Raw genomic sequence first — 21,276 nt, 5'->3', positions numbered from 1 at the left:
GAAATTTCCAAAATTTTGATCATTGAGTGACTGTGATTGCCGGAGTATGATAACTCCATCATTCTGTATGTTTTATTGAAAGGAAGAAAAATCTTAACAAAAATCATGAGATCAGGAGTTTATCTTGTCTCTTCCTGAAAATCCTCCTCCCTTGATCTCTTTCACCTTTTCTCAAACATTTTAATGATTTCAGCTTATTTGTCTTATGTCATAAAACAATTGTTGGGAAGCATGTTTATATATTCAGGCATGTTTATATATTCAGGCAATCACAATTGCATGTTTATTATTCACAAAAAACCCAACTTGACCTTGAATGTTTAAGCTTATTTCTGTGTGCAAGTGATTACTCATGTGTTAAAAATGTGTTTGTGTAGGTTTTAAAAGACGTAGTTTAATTTTTAGTCATTGCATTTTTTATTCGAACATGGGAGCCTTTTGTGTTGTACTTAACCATAATTAATCACAGAGAAGGACTATCAAGTAATTTTCTGTTCATAACTCATTTAAGCCAGCAATGAGGGAACAATCCCACAGTTCAGTGCTTCTAACCACCAGAATGTTTCAGGCAATGCTGACTTGCCTGAGTTAGCCTTTTTTCAGCAGCATTGATGAAGAACCACTTTCTCTTTTTAATGTAAATGCCATTGTCTTTTCACATCATCCAAATACTTTTATCGGGAGGTTCTTCTCCAACTCACAGAGGTGTACTAAGGAGCAGCTCAAGTATTACGTAACGCACATAGGGGGAGGGGGAGGGGGGTGGTCAAGCCCAGTTTTATGTAACAAATTCGAGCCAAGGGAAATAAAACTTTGAAAAAACGTGCAAAAAATTGAAAATCCTGCACTTACAGAATAATTCTTTTCCGCACGTGACCCGTCGTATTTCGACGAAATATCTGAAATAATAACCCCCGAATTTTTTCAAGCCGTTTTCTCAGTGTTTTTTTGATTTTTTAAAATGGGGGGGGGGGGGTGGTCAGACCAACGTTTCGTAATTCAAAAGCGGAATGTAGGGCTATGTCAGGGGAAAAGGTGAGGGGGATCGGAAAAAGTGCGTCATGTAATACAGGACCAGCCCTCAAGTATTTCTGTTTTGCTCTTGGTCAGAGTAAATCTCATGTCCGCAACCCTAACTTGCTGTCTTATCCTACATAACTTCCAACTCTCTGCATTTCTTTTCCTTTCCTATCTTCTATAATAATGGATCTATTCATTGTTTCCAAAGTTAGTATGGCATCAGTAAATACTAAAAGCAGTGGATTTTGATGAAAGGAAAAACTAGTTTTACCTATTGATGTTACACAGAACATTAACTTAATTCATCAAAGTAGGGGGAAAAATACAAAAAGTTAAAAACCAGAACCGTTTTTCTCTTCTAGTATTTATCTCAGAAAAAAATAAGTAGGCCTTTGTTGTTAAAAACAGTAAGTTCTTAGCTTTTAGCTTCGATGTCATCTTGTCTGCCTTTGTCAATCTTGTTCTACTGCGTAGTTCTTCTTTCCCCTTTTTATGATGGCACTGACAGCAGTAATACTTGTTTCAGATTTCTTCTCTTAGTCAGTAATGTTACCAAAATTGAAAGGTTTTCTTATTGCATAAAAATGTTGAACGTCCTAATGATCCTTACTTCTTTGTTTTTTTTACACTCTATTTTCTTTATTTGTCTTCTTTTGTATTTTCTTATACATCATAGGTAGTTTTTTCCCTCTTGACTCCTGGTAGCATTATTTTGTAAAGATATTCAGATTAAAAGGATTTTTTTTTGTTTTTTGTCATATCAGCATTATCTTCAGTTTTTTGAGTTACAACAGCTTTTGAAGATAATGTACTCTTTTAAATTATCAAGAAAAGGAAAAAAATTGATCTTCTACCTCTGTCAATATTGTCTTCAGCAGTAATCAAACATGTTTACGCACAGGGAAATAGTTAACATTTGATTTTTCTTTTGATAGAAATTGCTCCTTGTTTGTTTTGTCTCCCATCCCTGAACATCAATTTTGTCCTTTCAAGTCATACATTTATCTGCATTTTCCTTACTTCTTATTAAGTGCATTACAAGTATCAAAGCATTATCAACATACAGTCACCTTCCGGCCAAAGTATCACAAGTGCCATACGACGTTTCAACATTTCTGCCGCCACTTTATTTTTTTGCAGAGAAATTGTTTAATGAGACTGTCCGAAATTTTCACTGAATTTTCTTTGTGCTGCTGATAAAATTCAGTGAAATTTTCAAACAGATTTAATCAACTACTTCTCTGTAAAAAAATGAAATGGTGGCGGAAATTTTGAAATGTCCTATGGTGTTTGTGATAGTTTGGCAGGAAGGTGATGATATTCCAATTGGTTTTGTCAACAAAATGTTCCTGGGATATATAATGAGGAAAATATCCAGAAAAAAATTAACAGGCATTTATCACCTTCATTGCACAATTTTATAAACAGGTCATATGGAATGATTCAACCATAAAAGTAGTATCTTTTCATAATTTATTTTTCCTACCATGAAAGGAACACCTTCATTGCAAAATTTTATAAACAGGTCATATGGAATGATTCAACCATAAAAGTAGTATCTTTTCATAATTTATTTTTCCTACCATGAAAGGAATGTGACCAAGAAAGCCTAAATTTGCACCTACGAATACTTAAATTTGCTCTTCTTGAGACTAAACAATCATTTCCATGTCAAAAAGCCTCAGGGTAACCTGTTAAAGTTTGGTTTTTATTTATCACTTAGCCTTTTTTCTTTATTGTGTAGGTATACTTTCACTCCACATTTTATTTTTTTATTAATCACCGTAAGTTTTATAAAAGTATTAATGGAAAAAAAAATGAAAAATGTAAGCATAATATGTTACTTCAAATATGTGAAGGAGTCGCTGTTAAATATTGCTGTGTCCTAATTAACCTATCAACAGACATTGCGGTCGTCTACCTTATTCTAAAAGGAAATTGTCCCATATTTATATAGAGGTCCTGCTTTCATTTCAGGATGTAAACCTCATCCCAAGTATTGAGAATGCTATATTTTTGAGCATGGTATTTGTTTACGGATCAGTTTAACATTGTTTTCACTTTGTGTCTTTTTTTGCATTCAAGATTATGATCATGCTGTCAGCATGATATATCATCGAATATGAATTATTTAATAATTATAACAAACAAAAAATCAGGTTGAATATGGTGCCATTCCCCCCCTCCCCTTTGTTTATTTGTTTGCTTGTTTCCTCTCTTTTTTTCCGTAATTAAGCCAGGGTGTTTTTAACGAATTACCACTAAAGAGTTCACAGAATGTTTGCAAAGCAGGGTCAGGAAGGTAAGATAATCTGAGAAAAAAAAATGTATTTTTGCCTCTGGTTTGATTTTTCATCATGTGCATTTTTGCAAGGAGCACGTTGATGGATTGTTCACTAACAAAATCACGAGTGTTTTGAAGCCTTGAAAAAAAAATTGGGATTTTTTTCTGAGGCTTGCTGATACCCTGGTTTCCTACTCAAGTGATAACTCATGTTCCAGTAGCATGACTAATGGCTCCTCTTTAGTGTATGTACATCAGATAAACCAAGGTAAACTAAGTCTAATTGAAATTACGGAACACTTATATTACTTGCACAGTTAACGATAAGTTTTTTCCTCATTCCTTTGAGGTTTGTCTTTAGTTTCTCTTTTTTTTCAGGATGCATCAGGTTTTGCTCTGAACGAAAGTAGAAAGGCCCCGCTATTGTGTAACTGCCCTTTCTAAAATTCTTATCATCTTCCTAAAGTTTAGAATATGGTATTGCTGTTATGGATTCTCATTCTTTCTTTCTATGGAGATCATTTCTATTTCCAAATTTTAACTCTCCTAGAATCTTTAATGATGCATCACTGGAATTTTACATCCCTTTATCTGTTCTGAAGTAATATTACTGTCGCAGGCAATTAGTCAAATCAGGCATTTAGTCAAATGCCTAGGCAAATAGTCAAGAAATGTAAGAAACTAACGAAGTTTACTATTTGCCTAGGCATTTGACTAAATGCCTAGGCGCTTGATTAAATGCCTAGGCATTTTATTAAATGCCTGAGCATTTGACAAAATGCCGAGAGGTGATCAGGCACATAGTCAAATGAACGGACCGGGGCCAGAGAGTATTCTGACCGGGGCTGAGCGGAGTGCAATATACCATCCTCCATTCTTGCTAAATTAACGACTGAAGAAGATTTGGAAAACTTGCAGAACAAAGGGAATGAAGAAAGAAAACGCTCTAGGGATTCAAATGAGCCGGAACCATCGGATGCACCTGTAGAAAAAGCTGCTAGATTGGAAGATGACATAAATGATGTCCCTTGCTGTAACTGTCAGACAGGTGGTAAAACTGAACAGTGTTCGACATGTCCTAATGTCTGCCATGCACAATGTGGGCAAACTACCCTCGAAGACGGGCAAACATCCCCTACCTTCCTTTGTAACTTATGCCAGAATGAAATAGTAATTCGTCAGACACGTTCTGAAACTCATTAAAGGCAAAAAGATGCAGCAGCTGGCATGGCAGAATCAAGTGAAAAACTGTTTGATGATTTACAAATAGAAGACAAAGTTATTTTAGCCGTCCCAAAAGTCGATAGAGGGCCTCTTGATCATCAGAATGTACAAGGTTTCGTAACAGATATTCGTAACGGAGTTTACCAAGTCGGAACTATTGGTGGAGTCATATAAAAATTGGTGCGCCAGACCTGACCTTCGACGAATCGACTGTGTTGATTTCGACTTTTCACAAATTCCGCGAGAAAAATTCATATCGATCCGTGAGGCGGTTGCAGCCGGCTCTATGTTTGGCGGCCAAGGTGTTATGAAGTGTTCCTGTAAGCCAAGCAAAAAACAATGTGGTACTCGACGTTGTCTGTGCTTCAAGAACAACGTCAAATGCTCCTCAAGATGCCACCATCAGCTTAGTTGCTCCAACAAATGACTTCGGTGAGTAAATTGTTCGTATTAATTGCTAATTTGACTATTTGCCTGATTTTTAACGAGTTTCACTATTTGCCTAAAGGCCATACGGCATTTAGTCAAATGCCTAGGCTCTTTATCAAATGCCTAGGCACTTTATCAACTGCCTAGGCGAATAGCCAAAGTTGGTTTTCGGTAAAATTTGACTATTTGCCTAGGCATTTGACTAAATGCCTGATTTGATTAATTGCCTGCGACATTACTATTGTCATATTCTTTTTTCCATGAAAACTCAGCCCCTCTGAATGCAATTCAATTTTTTTGATTCTCTGTCAATCTGTCAATGTTTCCTTGTGATTTCTCTCTGCATTTAAATCATTTTGAGATAACTTGAATTTATGACTCTTAAAATTGTGTATGCATTTTGTCAATTAATAGTATGTATTGGCTGGTTCGTCAAATAATAAAAAGAAAAAAAAGTAAAAAAAAAAAAAGAAAAAAAAACAAGAAATGGGTCAGATAAGCCTTTCAAAATTATTATGTGGCCTAAGCCTCCACTGTTTTTCCAAACTTTCTTTGATGACGCACCCAGGAGAAAAATTTAGTCAAAGAAAGCTATAAATTAGGGTGGCCGAAAATGAGTTTTGAATCACACTCATAGCTTGCAAATTTACATGTCACTATCAATATGGTAACAGAATCCTTACAAAATGTTGAAGGTTGTCAGCATTACGTCACTTCAACTTTGATGTCAGCACAGATCAAAAGAGACAATGATAACTTGTGCATTTGTGCTCATATCACCTGTTTAGTATCTGAGAGTGCCTGTTTTTTGTTAGGTACGATCACTATACTTAAAATACTCTACTTAAGCATAAAATTTAGTCCTCCCTCTCTAAAACTTCAATTTTTCCATAACAGAATCTTTTCTCTTTTTGACCCGGTTTTTCTTTCTTTCTTGATAGCTTACTGAGTATTTCCTTTGAACATTGTTACCAATGCATAATCAAAACTAGAATTTAAATGCTGAAATGAATATTTGTCTTACTCTGCCAATTGTTTCTTATATCTTAAGAACTATCAGTTTATTTTGGTCCTTAGCATTGAAGCAACATCTTGGAAAAGGGCAAGTGAAATTTTCTTGTTTGCCTGTGACATGTTGTTTGTTAACCAAAAAAAGAAATCTGCCTGTAAGATAAAGAGATCTGGGTGCTTTAACAGCCTTACCTTTACTAACATAAAATGTCTCAGGTGCTTGCAATTATTGAAGCACTTACCCAAAAGTATTATTTTCAAATGACTATATACCTTCATTATCTCTGTTTTAGAATCAGCAAAACAAGAGTTTCTTAAATCAGCTCTTTTAAAAGCACAGGGTTTTTTTTCTTTTTCTTTTTGCAGAGTAGGCATTTTGAAAACATGATGTTTTCTTTTTCTCTCATTCATTTTTTATTTCACAATAGTACTGCTATTTTCATCATGGTTTTTGTCTATTCTAGTAAGCCAGTCATCAGCTAGGACTTCTATCAAAAAGTCTGTAGTTAATAATTACCATTGAACAATGACAATTACTTTCAAAATTTTTGTTGTAACAGCCTTTCAAAGGATTTAAAATGTATAACACCCTATTTTACAGCACCTTTCTTTCCACTGTAAAAATCTCTACATTTCTAAATTTGTGAATCTTAAATTGAAAAGATTAGTTTAATTTTTGTGAACTTGGTTTTAGCTTTTACTTGTGTTACAAAGTATAACTGTAAGACTGATTTTCTAAAATCATGATTTCTTTTTTTCGTCTGTTGATCGCAATCAATTGTACCTTTTATTGGATAATCTCATTCTTAATGTACTTCAACTCTAGTTTACAAATATATAATTATTTTTTAAAGGTCTTCAATTTTTTTTCCAGAAAATCAGTCTTAAATCAATGCACAGCTATATGATCTGCATCGCCAGTCGCAACGACCTCTTGTACCTGTTAGTCACCCTGTTCACAATTACCCTGCTTTTCTCATCATTATTTAGACAAGAAAATGCAAAAAAAAAAAAAAAAAAAAAAAAAAAAAAAATCCTGAAAAAGCAGGAATTACTTTATTTTACGTATTGAGTCTAGCCTAATTTATTATTAATCTACTTGTATTAAAGTTTTTTATTTATTTTTATTTTAATTTGTCTGTTTTAATGTTTTCAAAACCTTCCTATTTTCTTTTTGTTAGCCTTTTTGAGGCTAAAAATCTGGTATCTTATTTCCCGATCCGCAGGCTCATTATTTAAACTTCAGTGATACCGTCCAAGAAAGAAGCAATACAAAAAACTTAGGATTATCAGGAAACTGTCTTATCTGGACTTCAGATTGTCCAAATAGATTCGTCAAGTGTGCTTCGGGCTTCGGCTTAGGCAACATTTGATTAAAACCAAATTAAAATAAATAAAATAAAATGATTAAATCAATATACAGTTTAAATTTAAATTAATAAGTAGGCAAGTAATCAGTTTCCAACTGTTTATCAAAAACATAGTTTACAGAAAAAAAATTTCCCAAAGCCATTCAATTGACTCGCAGAGGCCAATTTTTGTTGAAACTTTCCACACATTTGATTTTTTAAGGAATTGGTTCACAACTCGGGCTCAGGAACATGGGTTTTTTTCTTTCTTTTTCTGCGGTAAAAAGCAAAATGCTAAGTATGTTATGTGCTTCAAGATTTTAATAATCGTACGTAATTGGACAAGATCAGTCAGGTCAATTATTATGCCTTTCACAGGAATCCATTCCTCCGCATGGCCCTCACCCTACCATAGACAGCATGATGCAGCATCCTGTGAGAAACTGGAAACTTAAGCAAAATTGGATTGGTCTTGGTAATGGGGTGTTGGTCTCTTCATCCTTTGACTGATCAATTGATTTCTGTTATTCAGATTGGTGCTGTCCTAACTAATTCTTGCACCTCTAAGTAGTCCAAGTTAATGAGTGAAGAAGTCATGAAGTTTCAGTGATCAACCTAATGGCTGGGAATTATAAATAGGAACAGAAAGGAAGAATCAAAACTGTCTTCTCATCAACTGTTTTATTTAAATTATAAGATGACACAGATACAAAAAACAAGAAACCCCTTTTTTTACGATAGGGGACAGGTAGGAAATGGAGTATCAAACGCCAGAAAATAGTTTCTTACGCTGCAAACAAGCCCCACGAATTTTGTTTTTCATCAACCAATTAAAACCAATTGCATTTGTGTGGTGCTGTCTTCAAAACGGTAAATTGACAATTGCAGCATGCTCTTTGTCCTGACGAATTAGGCAGACTTAGTGGCTAGAAAGCCTGAGCATTGAAGATTAGGGCTAAAAAAATTTCGTTCGAAGGTTGATCCACTAACACATTCTGCTGAAATGATCGCTAGACCAATAAAGTGGAATCCTATCTCTCTGCAATTGGGTTTGAACGAATAAATGTATTCCATGTTAAAAGTTTTCAACTCTTTTTACCTCAATAATACATCAAAGAAATGTTGGAATTTGAAAAAGCTGATGTGCTTAGCAAACAAAATTTAAGGGATCCCCTCCAAAAATTTCTAGAAAATCAAAAGAAAGAAAAAAATCATACCAATTGATCGTGGATCCGAAAATAATTTCAGTAAAAAGTAACTTATCCTAAGAAAGTGAATGTGCCTGAAAAGGAGAGTAAATCTGTTTTACGAACGATACTAATTACATACGTTTTTCTCAGAAAGTTCAAAGTTTTCCATGCCAAACTCATGTATGTTTCATTAAAGTTATAAAAAATAGATTCTGAAAGTTTTAAGTTATGAATTTTCAGAAATTTTTTTCCCGCAAAAAATATTCTAAGAACTGAGGATTCTTAAGCGTCAATACTGAGAGATGAGATAAGAGACACGGGATACTGTGGCCAGTCAGCGTTTTGAAACCTTCTACGCCTCTGTAAGACTAAGCTCGGGCTGAGGGCAGTTTGTACAGTGAAACAGACCCATTGAGATTATTCTATCGGCAAACCCGATTCTCATCAGTCTTAGCACAAACCTCCAGCTTAAATTATATTGAAAAATTAATAAATTATTCCTTAAGGCACATCCATTCCATAACAGGAAAAATTAATTCTTCTGTCTGACATCTCAAGACAATCCTGTGAGAGAAGACAATCACTGGCGTTACTCTCTTGAATCACAGGAAGAGCGATGACGATTCCTTCTACGTTGTATGCGGTGTTAGGAGGACTTTTATAAGACTGCAGATTTGTATTTTAGAGTGAGGTAGGTAAACAGAGGGTAGCTTTGAAAATATCCATACATGATAGCTGTGTCAGATCTTTTCCCCTGTCAAAACGGTCCCATTGGTACCCGTAGGAAAGCCCGATGGGAACCCGTAGCAAATTCCCACGGGGATCCGTTGGGAATTGACCATGGTTCCAATGGGTTCCAATGGGGATAGTCAGTCAAGAACCTGCGGGTTTGGATCTGTCCCCATTGTAACCCATTGGAACCATGGCTAATTCCCAAAAGGTGAAATATCTGGACGCCCTCGTGTGGTCTTGAACCGTACCGCGGTAGTCATAGCCCCGCACTCTGCCACTTAGCCACAGGGAGCTGATGGTGTACTGGGTTAAAATCATGCCTGTCAAGGCTCTTATAGCATGCATTGCGTCAGTGTGCGGCTCAACTTTCTATTTTTAAAATATTTTCAAAACTTTTTAAGGAATATTTTAAAAATTCTTACCTGCAATATTTTTGAATTACTTTAAAAATACTTTTTGTAAACATTTTCAAAATATTCCCTACAAAAGTTTTAAAAACATTTGAAAAATGTTTTGAAAATATTTTAATTACAATATTGTCATGAAAATATTTTGATAAAGGTGACAATATTTTCAAAATATTTTGTGCTAACTGGGTATGTTTCACGGGCACTTGCTACCAGGTTTGATGAAACCCCTTTTGGAGCATTTAATTGAATGTTATTCCTAGATTGTATTGGGTCTTAGTGAAAAAACCAGTGTTAGGAATTAATTTTAAAAAAATACGTAAATAATGGCGACTTCATTCCCTTCTTCAGGACGTGGCTATTTAATACAGTGAAATTCCTGCTTGTTTGTGTTAGTTCGTAATGTCTCTCTAAAAGCGTCCGAATCTCGAAAATCCCATTTAATAATTAATAATTAAAGCAGAAGATTATTTCTTGCTCGCCGATAGTGACGTATTCCAATGAATTGCGGTCAGCGAATTTCCTCCGATACCAAAACTTTTCAGACTGAACTGGAGTACTAGTGTGGCGTGGCACAACCAACAATACCTGATATTTTTTACCCATTTTTCACTGCGTTGTATTTCTTCGGACAAGTAAAACGCTGTCACCGATATTTTAGTAATCGTAGTCAAAAGCACCAACCCTCTTTTTTACTGACGGAGGATTTTCAAATTGTGCTCCTGAAAAGATTTCTCCTGTGACACTCGTGTACATTTTTCTCTGAATCCGATGAAGATATTTTCAATTTTTTCCCCGTTACATTACTGATTTTCCGTTATGGAAGCAAGCTGAAGCGTTTTTTTAAAATTTTGGACGATTAAAATTTTCAGAGGTTACCGAAGTTGAAGAAAGATCCATAATTTTTAAACGAATTTCAAGAAACGATCAATATTCAACGTTCAAAATGTTCAAAAACAGGTCGTTTATATAGGCGGCCATTAATTACACAACTAAACAAAACTCGTCCAAATATCTTTAACGGTTCCTGAGAAGAAGGTACATGCAGTAACGACTATTTCCATGCTTTAGCAGAGAAAAGTGGTCTCCTTTGTCATAAACTTCCAAATTAAAAATCGTACAGTTTAAAGGAAAATATATGTATGCATGATTTGTCTACTAGCAAGGGCAATGCAAGAAGTTGTTACTTTCCTGTTAAGATACAACTTAACGTCCTTTAACGACAAGAAAACAGACTGATCCGTCAGGTACTTATGGTTTTTGGACGCAGGTAACAGTTTTCAAATTGTTCGACTCGAAAAATTTGCCGTTGTAGACTTGGCGGGCCTCCTACGGACTCCAGTTCAAGACCGAGAATACCTGCAGCTGTCATTCACAGGGCAATTTTTGAGACGGCAAGAATTCACCACGCCGCGACTTGGCTCTCGAAGAAACAAAAAAACAGAGTTCCCTTAGGTCACTCGGGTTGTCCAAAGGGTCCCATTAGATCTCTCTGGTCGCCCCACGGGTCCCAAGAGTCCTCTCTGCCTGTCCCATAGGTTCCCGATGGTCTCCCATGGGTACCAACAGGTTTACTTCCCCATCCTATGGGTTCCCATTGGTCCCCATGAAATTCCTAATGGAACCCATGGGATCGTTTTGACAGGGCCTTCAGTTTTCTGCATAATTTAGTCGGTAAGGAATAGAGGGTATAACATACTGTTGTCATTCACCATTTTTACCGAATTTAGGAACCACAGCTGCAAATTTCTTCGTTTTCATAGCAAAGGAGGAGTATCGTTTTGGGCCTTTTCCGGCCCCACCTGGATTTTGCTGGATGTTTCATATTTTCAAAGTCCTAGTCCTAGGTAGACTTTATGCCAAATATTTTACCGAACGGAGCCCATGCGAAGGTGCAACAACGCCTCAAACTTAGAATCTTGGCATCGAAAAATAGTTATTTTCGTCGAGTTTTTCGACTGTTATGGGGACCGTATGGGGGACTGTACTGTCACAGGTTTAGCAATCCTGCGGACCCCAGCTGGTAGCCCCTGCCTCAAAGGGGGTGGGTAGACAGGGCTCTTAGCTGTGGTGGAAGCAACCTGTCTAGGAGAGGTAACTCCGAAATCAAACCCTGGTCCTCCAGGTTGGGGGTTGGGGCATCGGGCTGACTCCCCGATCCTCGGAAAAAATGTACAATGTCAAAAAACCCAAAAACATATGCCTCGGTAACCATGGAAACAAACGGACTCTTCGACATAGATTACGGAAAACGACACTCGCTTTTGGTACTTGGAATGTGCAAGGCATTTCCAAGAAACTGACGGAAGTGGTATCGGAGATAAAGAACAACGGGATCGACGTGGCGGTAATAACGGAAACGAAGAATAAAGGCCACGGATCAGAGAGCCTTGGGGACTATGATTTATTCTACAGTGGAGTGCCGAAACATCAGCGTGCGCAGCAGGGTGTCGCAATTCTGATCCGCAAAAAATTTCGAAAAAATATTAAGAACTGGGAAGCCATCAACGCTCGCATGATTAAGATGAACCTAACTATGCACGGTCACAGAGTCACTGTTTTGGGGGTATACGGGGTCAATGATGATGCTACCATCGCACTTAAGGATCAGTTTTTTGAAGAACTGGACGAGGAGGTAGTGAAGGTAGGACCTGGGAGAGAAGTCCTTGTGTTGGGAGATCTAAATGGAAGAACGGGATCCCGGGTTAACAGTAAAATCGTCGGCCCGTTCGGTGAAGTTACGGTGAACGACAACGGAAGCCGCATTATCGACGTTTGCGAGCAGAGGGAATTAAAAGTATTGAACGGGTTCTACCAACACAAGGATATTCACAAATATACTTGGGTCCAACCTACCCGCGGCTTAAGATCCATCATTGACTACGTGCTCGTTAAACAGGTAACAAACCTGAAGATCCAGCAGGTGAGAGTATGTAGAGGACTCTCCTGCGGTAGTGACCACTATTTCCTCAGAGCGGATGTAGCCTTTCCCGCTCGGGTGTCGCAGAACGATCGAGGCGACAATCAACAACCGGAGCGACAACGCGTACATCAAGTTCAGTACAACATCGATAGCCTAAAGCACCCGAGTGTCAAGGCTCTGTACGCAAAGCGCCTGGATGAAAAGTTAGGAGATGCGTGCGATGGCAGTACAGAAGAGCGGTATGAGTTCATCAAGAATTGCGTTCACTCGGCGGCAGCGGAGGCCCTGGGGATTTCTGATCAAAAAAATGATAACAGAAAACCGTACTGGTGGGATGCGGAGGTAGAGGAGGAAATAAATGTGAAAAGGAATAGGTATCATCAGTTTCTCTCTTCCCAAAAGTTGGATGATAAAATTATGTACAGACAGGCTCAAGCAAGAGTCCGTCGGGTAATTACTAGGAAGAAGAATGAGGCTTGGGAAGAGAGCTGTATGAAGATAAATACCTACCTTGGAGGTCGGAAAAGTACGGAAGGCTGGAAAGTGATCAAAGGGTTGCGGCGGAATAAAATGCGCGACATCATATCTCCGATACCAATTGACAAGATGGAAGACTATTTTAAAGATTTATTAACGGAGAGGCGACCCGAGTTTCAAGGCGGAGTCATAGGCACTAAAGAAGATTCCAACGTGGAGATCCAGCTCCAAGATGTAGTGAAGGCTGTGAGGGAGTTGAAAACTCGCAGAGCTCCTGGACCTGGGGGTATACCGGCAGAATTGATAAAATGTGGCACCGGTAAACTATTTGAACATCTTCGGAAACTTATGCAAGACTGTTTGCATGGTTCCGAAATACCAAAGGATTGGAAGGAATCTTGGATTACTCCCAGTCATAAGAAAGGTAGTAAACAAGATTGCGATAATTACAGAGGTACATCGGTCACAGGAACCTTGAGCAAGGTCTATGGTAAAATTCTCAAGGCAAAGGTCGAAGAGTTTTGGAGCGGCCAGGAAGCCGAAGAACAGGCTGGTTTTAGAGCCGGTAGGTCCACCGTCGACCATCTGTTCACCATTACCCAGGTCATCGAGAAGAAAAGGGCGGTCAGCCAGGAGCTGCACTTGGTGTTTGTGGATCTTCAGAAAGCTTATGACAGTGTGCCGTTAGTGAAACTTTGGGAAGCCTTGGAAAAAAGGGGTTTTAGCAAAGGACTTGTGGGGGCAATTAAATCATTTTATAACGGGACTATAGCAAGAATTAAATGTCGTGGAGAGTTTTCCGGAGGTTTCTTCGTCACAAAAGGGCTAAAACAAGGCTGTTGTTTGTCACCAACACTATTTACGGTATACCTAGAGCACGTGTTAGAGGAATGGAAAAAGAAGGTTGCAGGAATGGGCGTTCCACTCCTTGATGGGCAGACCCTTTATACTTTATGCTTTGCCGATGACCAGATCGTTGTAGCTCAAGATGAGGAAGATGCAGATTACATGACGCGGAAGTTGGTCGAAGAATATCGGAAATGGGGCATGGACGTTAGTGTGTCCAAGACAGAGAAGTTGGTCGTGGGAGCAGCGCATCAACGGCAAAGCATAGAGCTTGAGGATGGACGGCGCATCGAAGAGTGTGATGAGTACAAGTATCTCGGTGTCTGGCTTGATCAGGATGGAAGGATGGATAGAGCAATTAAGGACAGGATCATCCAGGGCAGGAGAGCCATCGCGATGCTGAACGGGGTGCTCTGGGATCAGAGCATCTCAAAGGCAAACAAGCACCGGATATATGACGCCATCGTTAAAAGTATCGTGCTCTATGGTAGTGAAGTGTGGCCTTTGACGAAAAGAACGCAAGAAATGTTGAGGGCAACTGAAATGGATTTTTGGCGGCGATCTGCCGGCATTTCGAGACGGGACCGTGTCCGCAATGAGAGAATTCGCCAGGTGATGAAGGTTGAGAAAGATATCGTGCACGACGTCATGTCCAGGCAGTTATGCTGGTATGGACATGTGCAAAGAATGTCGGAGGAGAGGTTGCCCAAACAAGTTTTGGATTGGGTACCACCTGGGAAGAGGCGGCGGGGACGTCCCGTAAAGGGTTGGCGGCAGGGCGTTGACGAAGAGATGTTGCGTTGTCAGTTGCCCGATAACCTCTGGGAAGACAGGCATATGTGGCGTTTGGGTGTCGTAGAACGCCAGAGTGCGTTATAAAGCGACTTTATATATATATATATGACTCTTCGAGCGGATGATGCCTATGTATTTTTTGAATACTTTCCGTTTCTGGCCTTTTTAAAGGCCTCCGATAAATTTTAAGGGGTCTCACGGCCCATTGTTGCCATTTTTGACCAATTTTTAGGGTTATTTTCAATTTTACACATGCAGAAATCAATTGAAATCAAAAACCATATTCGTTTTTGAGAAGAACGCAAAAAATGAATAAAAAATGTCCCGTACAACTTTTCTCTACGTTGCCAAATTTTCGATAAAAATCGTTCCAAAGAGTCAAAAATCGCAAAAAATTCGATGAATTGCCGCACTTAAGGTTCAAGAAAGTGGGGTAGGTACAACTTTTATATTGACGTACGCAACAGCTCTTACCTATATATACAACATATCAAAAAAATATAGTTGTACCTGGATTCCCACGATGTGAAAATTGACCGGGATGTCGATTTTAGCGGCCTTTTTTTACTTGAAGGTAGTGGCCTTGAATGTTTTTCGACCTTAGTCACCCTCCATGGGTGTGTACCTCATGTATTTTTCTACGTACTTTTCATATCTGGCCATAAAAATGGCTTCCTGTGAATTTTAAAAGGCCTGACGGTCCATTGTTGCCAATTTTCACCAATTTTTATTGAGGTAATCAAAATTACAGGTATGAGGTAACTTGACAACTATGTTTTGATATCATATGTCAGATAAATTTTGTCTTTTTTCGATAACCTAATAATTCCAACTGTGTAATAAAAAGTTAGTCCTCCATCGTATGTATTTTAACTTATTTATGAAAAACTCATTAGGTTATGGGTTCCAGTGCGTATTGCCTAAACAAAATAGCATAGTGTCGACAAGTAAAATAGTGAAAATTTAAAATGGATCCAGCAAAATTCGTCAAACTTTCAAATGTTTCAACTAAGCCGCTCTCCTCGCAAACAGAATGGCCAGTCTGGAAACGAAAAATTCGGGATTTACTTAATTATCACGACGGCGCGTTACAGGGAAAGGCATTGAATCACGTAGACCGTGCATCCTGTGTTACGGAAGGCGAAGCAACTTTTAAAAATTCGCATGTGATGAACGGTGGCACCGACCCGCATCGATGAGTTCGTGTGTCCCAGTTGCGCACATCTGCGCTAGGGATGTCGATACTCAGGGAAGTATCGATACTCGGTATCGATACTGGTATCGACTCTAAGCATCGATACCGGTATCGATCATCGAGCTGAAGTATCGATACTTATGAGGTATCGATACCATCGATACTATTTCTGAATTATGCCGTGATTCTGAGTGTGCATGTGTCTGTCGGCCGTTAAATTCCGCCAGATTTACGCCTCTCTCGAAAAAGCCCTGTTCGCGTCCTTAGTCAACTATTTTGAGCCCTTAACTACAGTTATCGAACTGAGCTTTTACCATTTTTATTGAAGTATAATCATCTTGAGAAACTTGATTACTTCGTCGTTTGTCACAGTGCATCATGAAGGTGAAATAGTGGGGAGAGAATTTTTTAAAAAAGAAAAAGAGGCCTTCTTCATGGCCAAATCAGATTAAGTATCGATACCGTCGATACTGGGGTCTTGGCATCGATACTGCATGGTATCGATATCGTGGAGTATCGATGCCGAGTATCGTTAAGTATCGATCGAAAGTATCGATACTTTGCAAGTATCGGATAAGTATCGACATCCCTAATCTGCGCATGCGCAGTAGTGGCTCCAGTGAATTTTTGTCGGATTGTGAGGCTCTTTCCCTCGGTTAATAATTAGTTCGAAAAAATGAAACAATGCTAATCGGGTGTAAAATTATGTGTTCTATAACTTTTCTTCTTAAGTCTGAAAATGGACTGTAAACGAGATATTCGTGAGAAACCGAGCGCGGGCATGAATTCTCCATTGCCTCTTCGAGTGCTTAGGACACACGCTCTCTCCCCTTCCCCGCCCGCCCATCACGGGGCTCCGAGAGACTTGCCTCGCTCCGCCATTACTAAACCGAGCCGAACGCACGGTCTACGTGATTCAATGTCTTTGGTTACAGGTAATCGATGGAAAAATAGGTGATATTGAAACTCCTCCAGAAAATGCTAGTGAAGAGGAACCTAAAAAGTCTAAGAAATATGGGGACTATTACAAGAAAGCAAACAGTGTTGCTAAATCGACGATCGCTAGTGCCGTCACAGATGAGGTATATCAGAAGATCATGGATTCAAGAACCGCGTTTGAAGCATGGAAAGCCCTAGAAGTTCTGTTCGAGCAAACCTCAAAGGATCAGGTCAGGTCTACCAACTATGTACCTAATGATTTTTTCTCAATGCAGTGGACGAATACTGAAGACGTTTCGACTCATATTGCAAAATAGAAGCAGACTGTGTTGTACGACCTAAATAGTGGTCTAAGAGCAAGAGGTGAGGTTGAATTGCCAGATTTATTACTTATATGCAAAATTTTAAATATTTTACCGGAAAGTTTCAATATTTTCAAATCAAGCTGGATGCTGTTAACAAAAGACACTGATAAAACGATGGAGGAATTCACTGCCCAGCTGTGCATGTTTGAAAGAAATTCAGCACAGAAAGGGAGAGAAAAAGTGGACAGTGGATGCAGTAGTAATTCAGAGGCCTTGATGGCAAGTAATTTCGTTAAGAAGGATAAAGTAGATCCTGAGTCTTGTAAGTCGAAAGTACAGCGACCTTGCCGTTATTGTCATTTGAATGGGCACTGGATCAGGAAATTCAAGAAATGGATTGCGGATGGAAGACCCAAGAAAAGAGAAGGGAAAGAGAGCATCCAATCCAATGTTGCAGATCCAAAAATTTTGTTAGGGTTCTTTTCAAGTTTACGTGCGTGTGGAACTTAATTTAATCTAAAAACCGTGTACATTTTCGGAAAGAACGTAAAAAAATACGTATAAAGTGTGCTTCGTAACACGTCCCTACGTTGCCAAATTTTCGAAAACAATCGTCCGGAGGCGCCAAAATGCCAAAAATTGGATTAATCATCACGTCGAAGGTTCCAGGAAGTGGATTTCAAGTTTTCTTCCACTACAACCCAAGTAGCATTTTGCAACGAAAAAATTGCAATTTAAATGAAATAAAATTTCCAGATGATTTCAACTTTCTTGCAAGAAAATTGCAATTATTTTACAACATCTGACCCCCTCATTGTAAAAAAGTTGCAATTTTTTTTTTGCAAAGAAATTTCAATATTGACGACCTTTAAATTTCAACCCCTAAATTTTCCGGGGAAATTATAATAATTCGAACCCATGCTTACCTAATGTCCTACGACGTTTAGCAGCATAAAATACCGGACGCCTTTGAGTGGGCTTGAACCCGACCCGCGAATGTCATAGCGGAGCACTCTTCCACTGAGCTACAGGGAGCTGATGATGAGCTGGGTTGAAATCACGCCTGTTAAGGCTGTTATCGCATGCATTGCGTCAGTGCGTGGCTCAACATTCATCATAGATTTGATTAACGCCGTTTTTCTCAGGCTTCTTTCTTTTGCCTATTATTTATTTTTTTTTTCGTGTTATTCATTTTTTTCATATTTTTTTTGTCTGATTTTTTTTTTCGATATCACGTAATAGATACTCACACTAAATTTACACCGGTGTAAATTACACCACATACTAACTTGAGAACTTAAAAATATTTTCAAAAAATATTTTTAAAATATTTTCAAAACTTTCTTAAGGAATATTTTTAACATGCATGTTTACAGGCAATATTTTTGAATTATTTTAAAAATATTTTTGTAAACATTTTCAAAATATTCCTTTAAAATGTTTTAAAAATATTTTGAAAATATTTTAATTACAATATTGCCATGAAAATATTTTGATAAAGGTGACAATATTTTCAAAATATGTTGGGCTATATGGGTTAGGTGAGACATTTAAGTCGAAAAAACTTTAAAACAACTAGAGAATTGGATGCCAGGCACATGGCGTGAATTTGTTACAACATGATTGCACCGAAATTGCAGTCTTTATAGTGCCTTGAAAAAGAAGGTTAGGCAACAAGCATAATCTACATTTCTTGCAAACTTATTGCAATAAAATTGCAACTTTTTAAGCGCCTTCAAATGAACGTATAGGCAACAAGCAAAAATTGCAATCAACTCACAATCCATTGCAATGAAATTGCAATCCATGCTACTTGGGAATTAACGTATCGAAAATGAAAAATTGCAATGTGTCTTACGGAGCATGTAATGGCTCAGATGAACGTGACAAAACGGACCCTCAAGGTGCTTTTACCTTATCCTTCACTCCAGTTCACCTCTTTATTCCTACCCTTTTTAACCGCGAGATAATCCTTGGTTCTCAAGATGCCTGCTACAGGCCAAATAGACCAAACAACAGAAACTGCGTGGGGGAAGTGTCTCACGATCCACATGAAAGTCATAATTCACTTTCTAGAACCTTCAACGTGATGATTAATCGAATTTTTGGCATTTTGGCGCTCCCGGACGATTTTTCTCGAAAATTTGGCAACTTAGGGAAAAGTTACGAAGCACATTTTATACGTATTTTTTTACGTTCTTTCCGAAAATGTTCCGAAATAGGCCTTTTAAAATTCACAGGAAGCCATTTTTATGGCCGGATATGAAAAGTACGTAGAAAAATACATGGTATACACCTATGGAGGGTGACTAAGGTCGAAAACATTCAAAACCGCTACCTTCAAGTAAAAAAAGGCCGCTAAAATCGACATCCCGGTCAATTTTCACATCGTGGGATTCCACAACTATAATTTTTTGATACGTTGTATATAAAGGTAAGAGCTGTTACGTACGTCAATATAAAAACAAGCCGGAAAGTTCTAATACTGTCGTATTAGAAAAGCGCTCAGGTGTTAGTCAATGTATTTAGTGAAGAAAGAAAGTATAAACTCCGTCGACTTGGCTGGGTGATGGAAATAAAACATCAGCTGATAGCAAACAAAGGTTACCAAGGAAACCGTAAACGCGTTTTTCCGTTTCCCGAAAATGATAGTCACCGTTGAGCTCACCAGGTGCGTTTTTTTTAGGCTTCATTTGAGTTCAACGATCAATTTCAATAAGAATTACTCTACCGCTAAGAAATTTTCTTATAGACAAACGATCGAAACTACCTGCGCATTACGTTAAAAGCGTAAAATACGGTTTTCACAGCTTTATTTATTTTAAAACTGGACCCCTCCAAAAAGCCTACACATCGATGAGCTGGTGCGCCATTTAAACGATTTAGCACTAGTATACTAGCACTCTAGAGGCAAGTCGAAATCAAAAAGCGCTGCCTATCGGCTGAGCGCTTAATTGTACCTCACTTTCTCGAACCTTTATCGTGCCCTGTCAAAACGGTCCCATGCGGGTTCCATTAGGAATTTCATGGGGACCAATGGGAACCCATAGGATGGGGAAGTAAACCTGTTGGTACCCATGGGAGACCATCTGGAACCTATGGGACAGGCAGAGAGGACTCTTGGGACCCGTGGGGCGGCCAGAGAGACCTACTGAGGCCCTTTGGACTAGCGAAAAAACGACCGTCGAAAATCCTGCTTCCTCGAAAGTGACATGAATCCTTGGAAGAAATCGCGAAGTGGGCGTTTTTCGTGTAGAGAGGGAGTCAGCACCCTCTAAATATCGTCCTTTTAGCTCCAAATTTTGAACATGTCTACTTTGGTATTCTGTTTTTCAAATTTTGGAGCCGATAGGTATCCCCAACACACACAAATTTCGTTTGACCTGACTTAAAGTGAAATTACGAAGCATTACGATTTTGTTTCGTCGAGAGCCAAGTCGCGGCGTGGTGAATTCTTGCCGTCTCAAAAATTGCCTTGTTAATGACAGCTGCAGGTATTCTCGGTCTTGAACTGGAGTCCGTAGGAGGCCCGCTAAGTCTACAACGGCAAATTTTTCGAGTCGAACAATTTGAAAACTGTTACCTGCGTCCAAAAACCATGAGTACCTGACGGATCAGTCTGTTTTCTTGTCGTTAAAGGACGTTAAATTGTATCTTAACTGGAAAGTAGCAACTTCTTGCATTGCCCTTGCTAGTAGACAAATCATGCATACATATATTTTCCTTTAAACTGTACGATTTTTAATTTGGAAGTTTATGACAAAGGAGACCACTTTTCTCTGCTAAAGCATGGAAATAGTCGTTACTGCATGTACCTTCTTCTCAGGAACCGTTAAAGATATTTGGACGAGTTTTGTTTAGTTGTGTAATTAATGGCCGCCTATATAAACGACCTGTTTTTGAACATTTTGAACGTTGAATATTGATCGTTTCTTGAAATTCGTTTAAAAATTATGGATCTTTCTTCAACTTCGGTAACCTCTGAAAATTTTAATCGTCCAAAATTTTAAAAAAACGCTTCAGCTTGCTTCCATAACGGAAAATCAGTAATGTAACGGGGAAAAAATTGAAAATATCTTCATCGGATTCAGAGAAAAATGTACACGAGTGTCACAGGAGAAATCTTTTCAGGAGCACAATTTGAAAATCC

At 38.4% G+C, this 21,276-nt stretch overlaps 2 protein-coding genes across 8 annotated transcripts in view; both read left to right on the top strand.

The window, feature by feature from the left end:
* The window catches only part of LOC109038525 (very long chain fatty acid elongase AAEL008004), a 324,320-nt gene extending 317,495 nt beyond the window's left edge, over positions 1 to 6,825 (top strand). For all 7 annotated transcript variants that reach the window (XM_072297087.1, XM_072297083.1, XM_072297086.1 and 4 more), the window contains one exon: positions 3,683 to 6,825. In XM_072297087.1, the coding sequence (XP_072153188.1) occupies positions 3,683 to 3,714 (32 nt within the window). In that variant the 3' untranslated portion in view covers positions 3,715 to 6,825. The remainder of the gene's footprint in view (positions 1 to 3,682) is intronic.
* LOC140224046 (uncharacterized) overlaps positions 1 to 21,276 on the top strand; it is a 185,004-nt gene that overhangs the window by 111,633 nt on the left and 52,095 nt on the right. The window lies entirely within an intron of this gene.

Source organism: Bemisia tabaci, chromosome 2 (assembly GCF_918797505.1).
Source record: "Bemisia tabaci chromosome 2, PGI_BMITA_v3".
Classification (NCBI taxonomy): domain Eukaryota; kingdom Metazoa; phylum Arthropoda; class Insecta; order Hemiptera; family Aleyrodidae; genus Bemisia; species Bemisia tabaci.
This window is presented reverse-complemented; position numbering and strand designations above follow the sequence as displayed.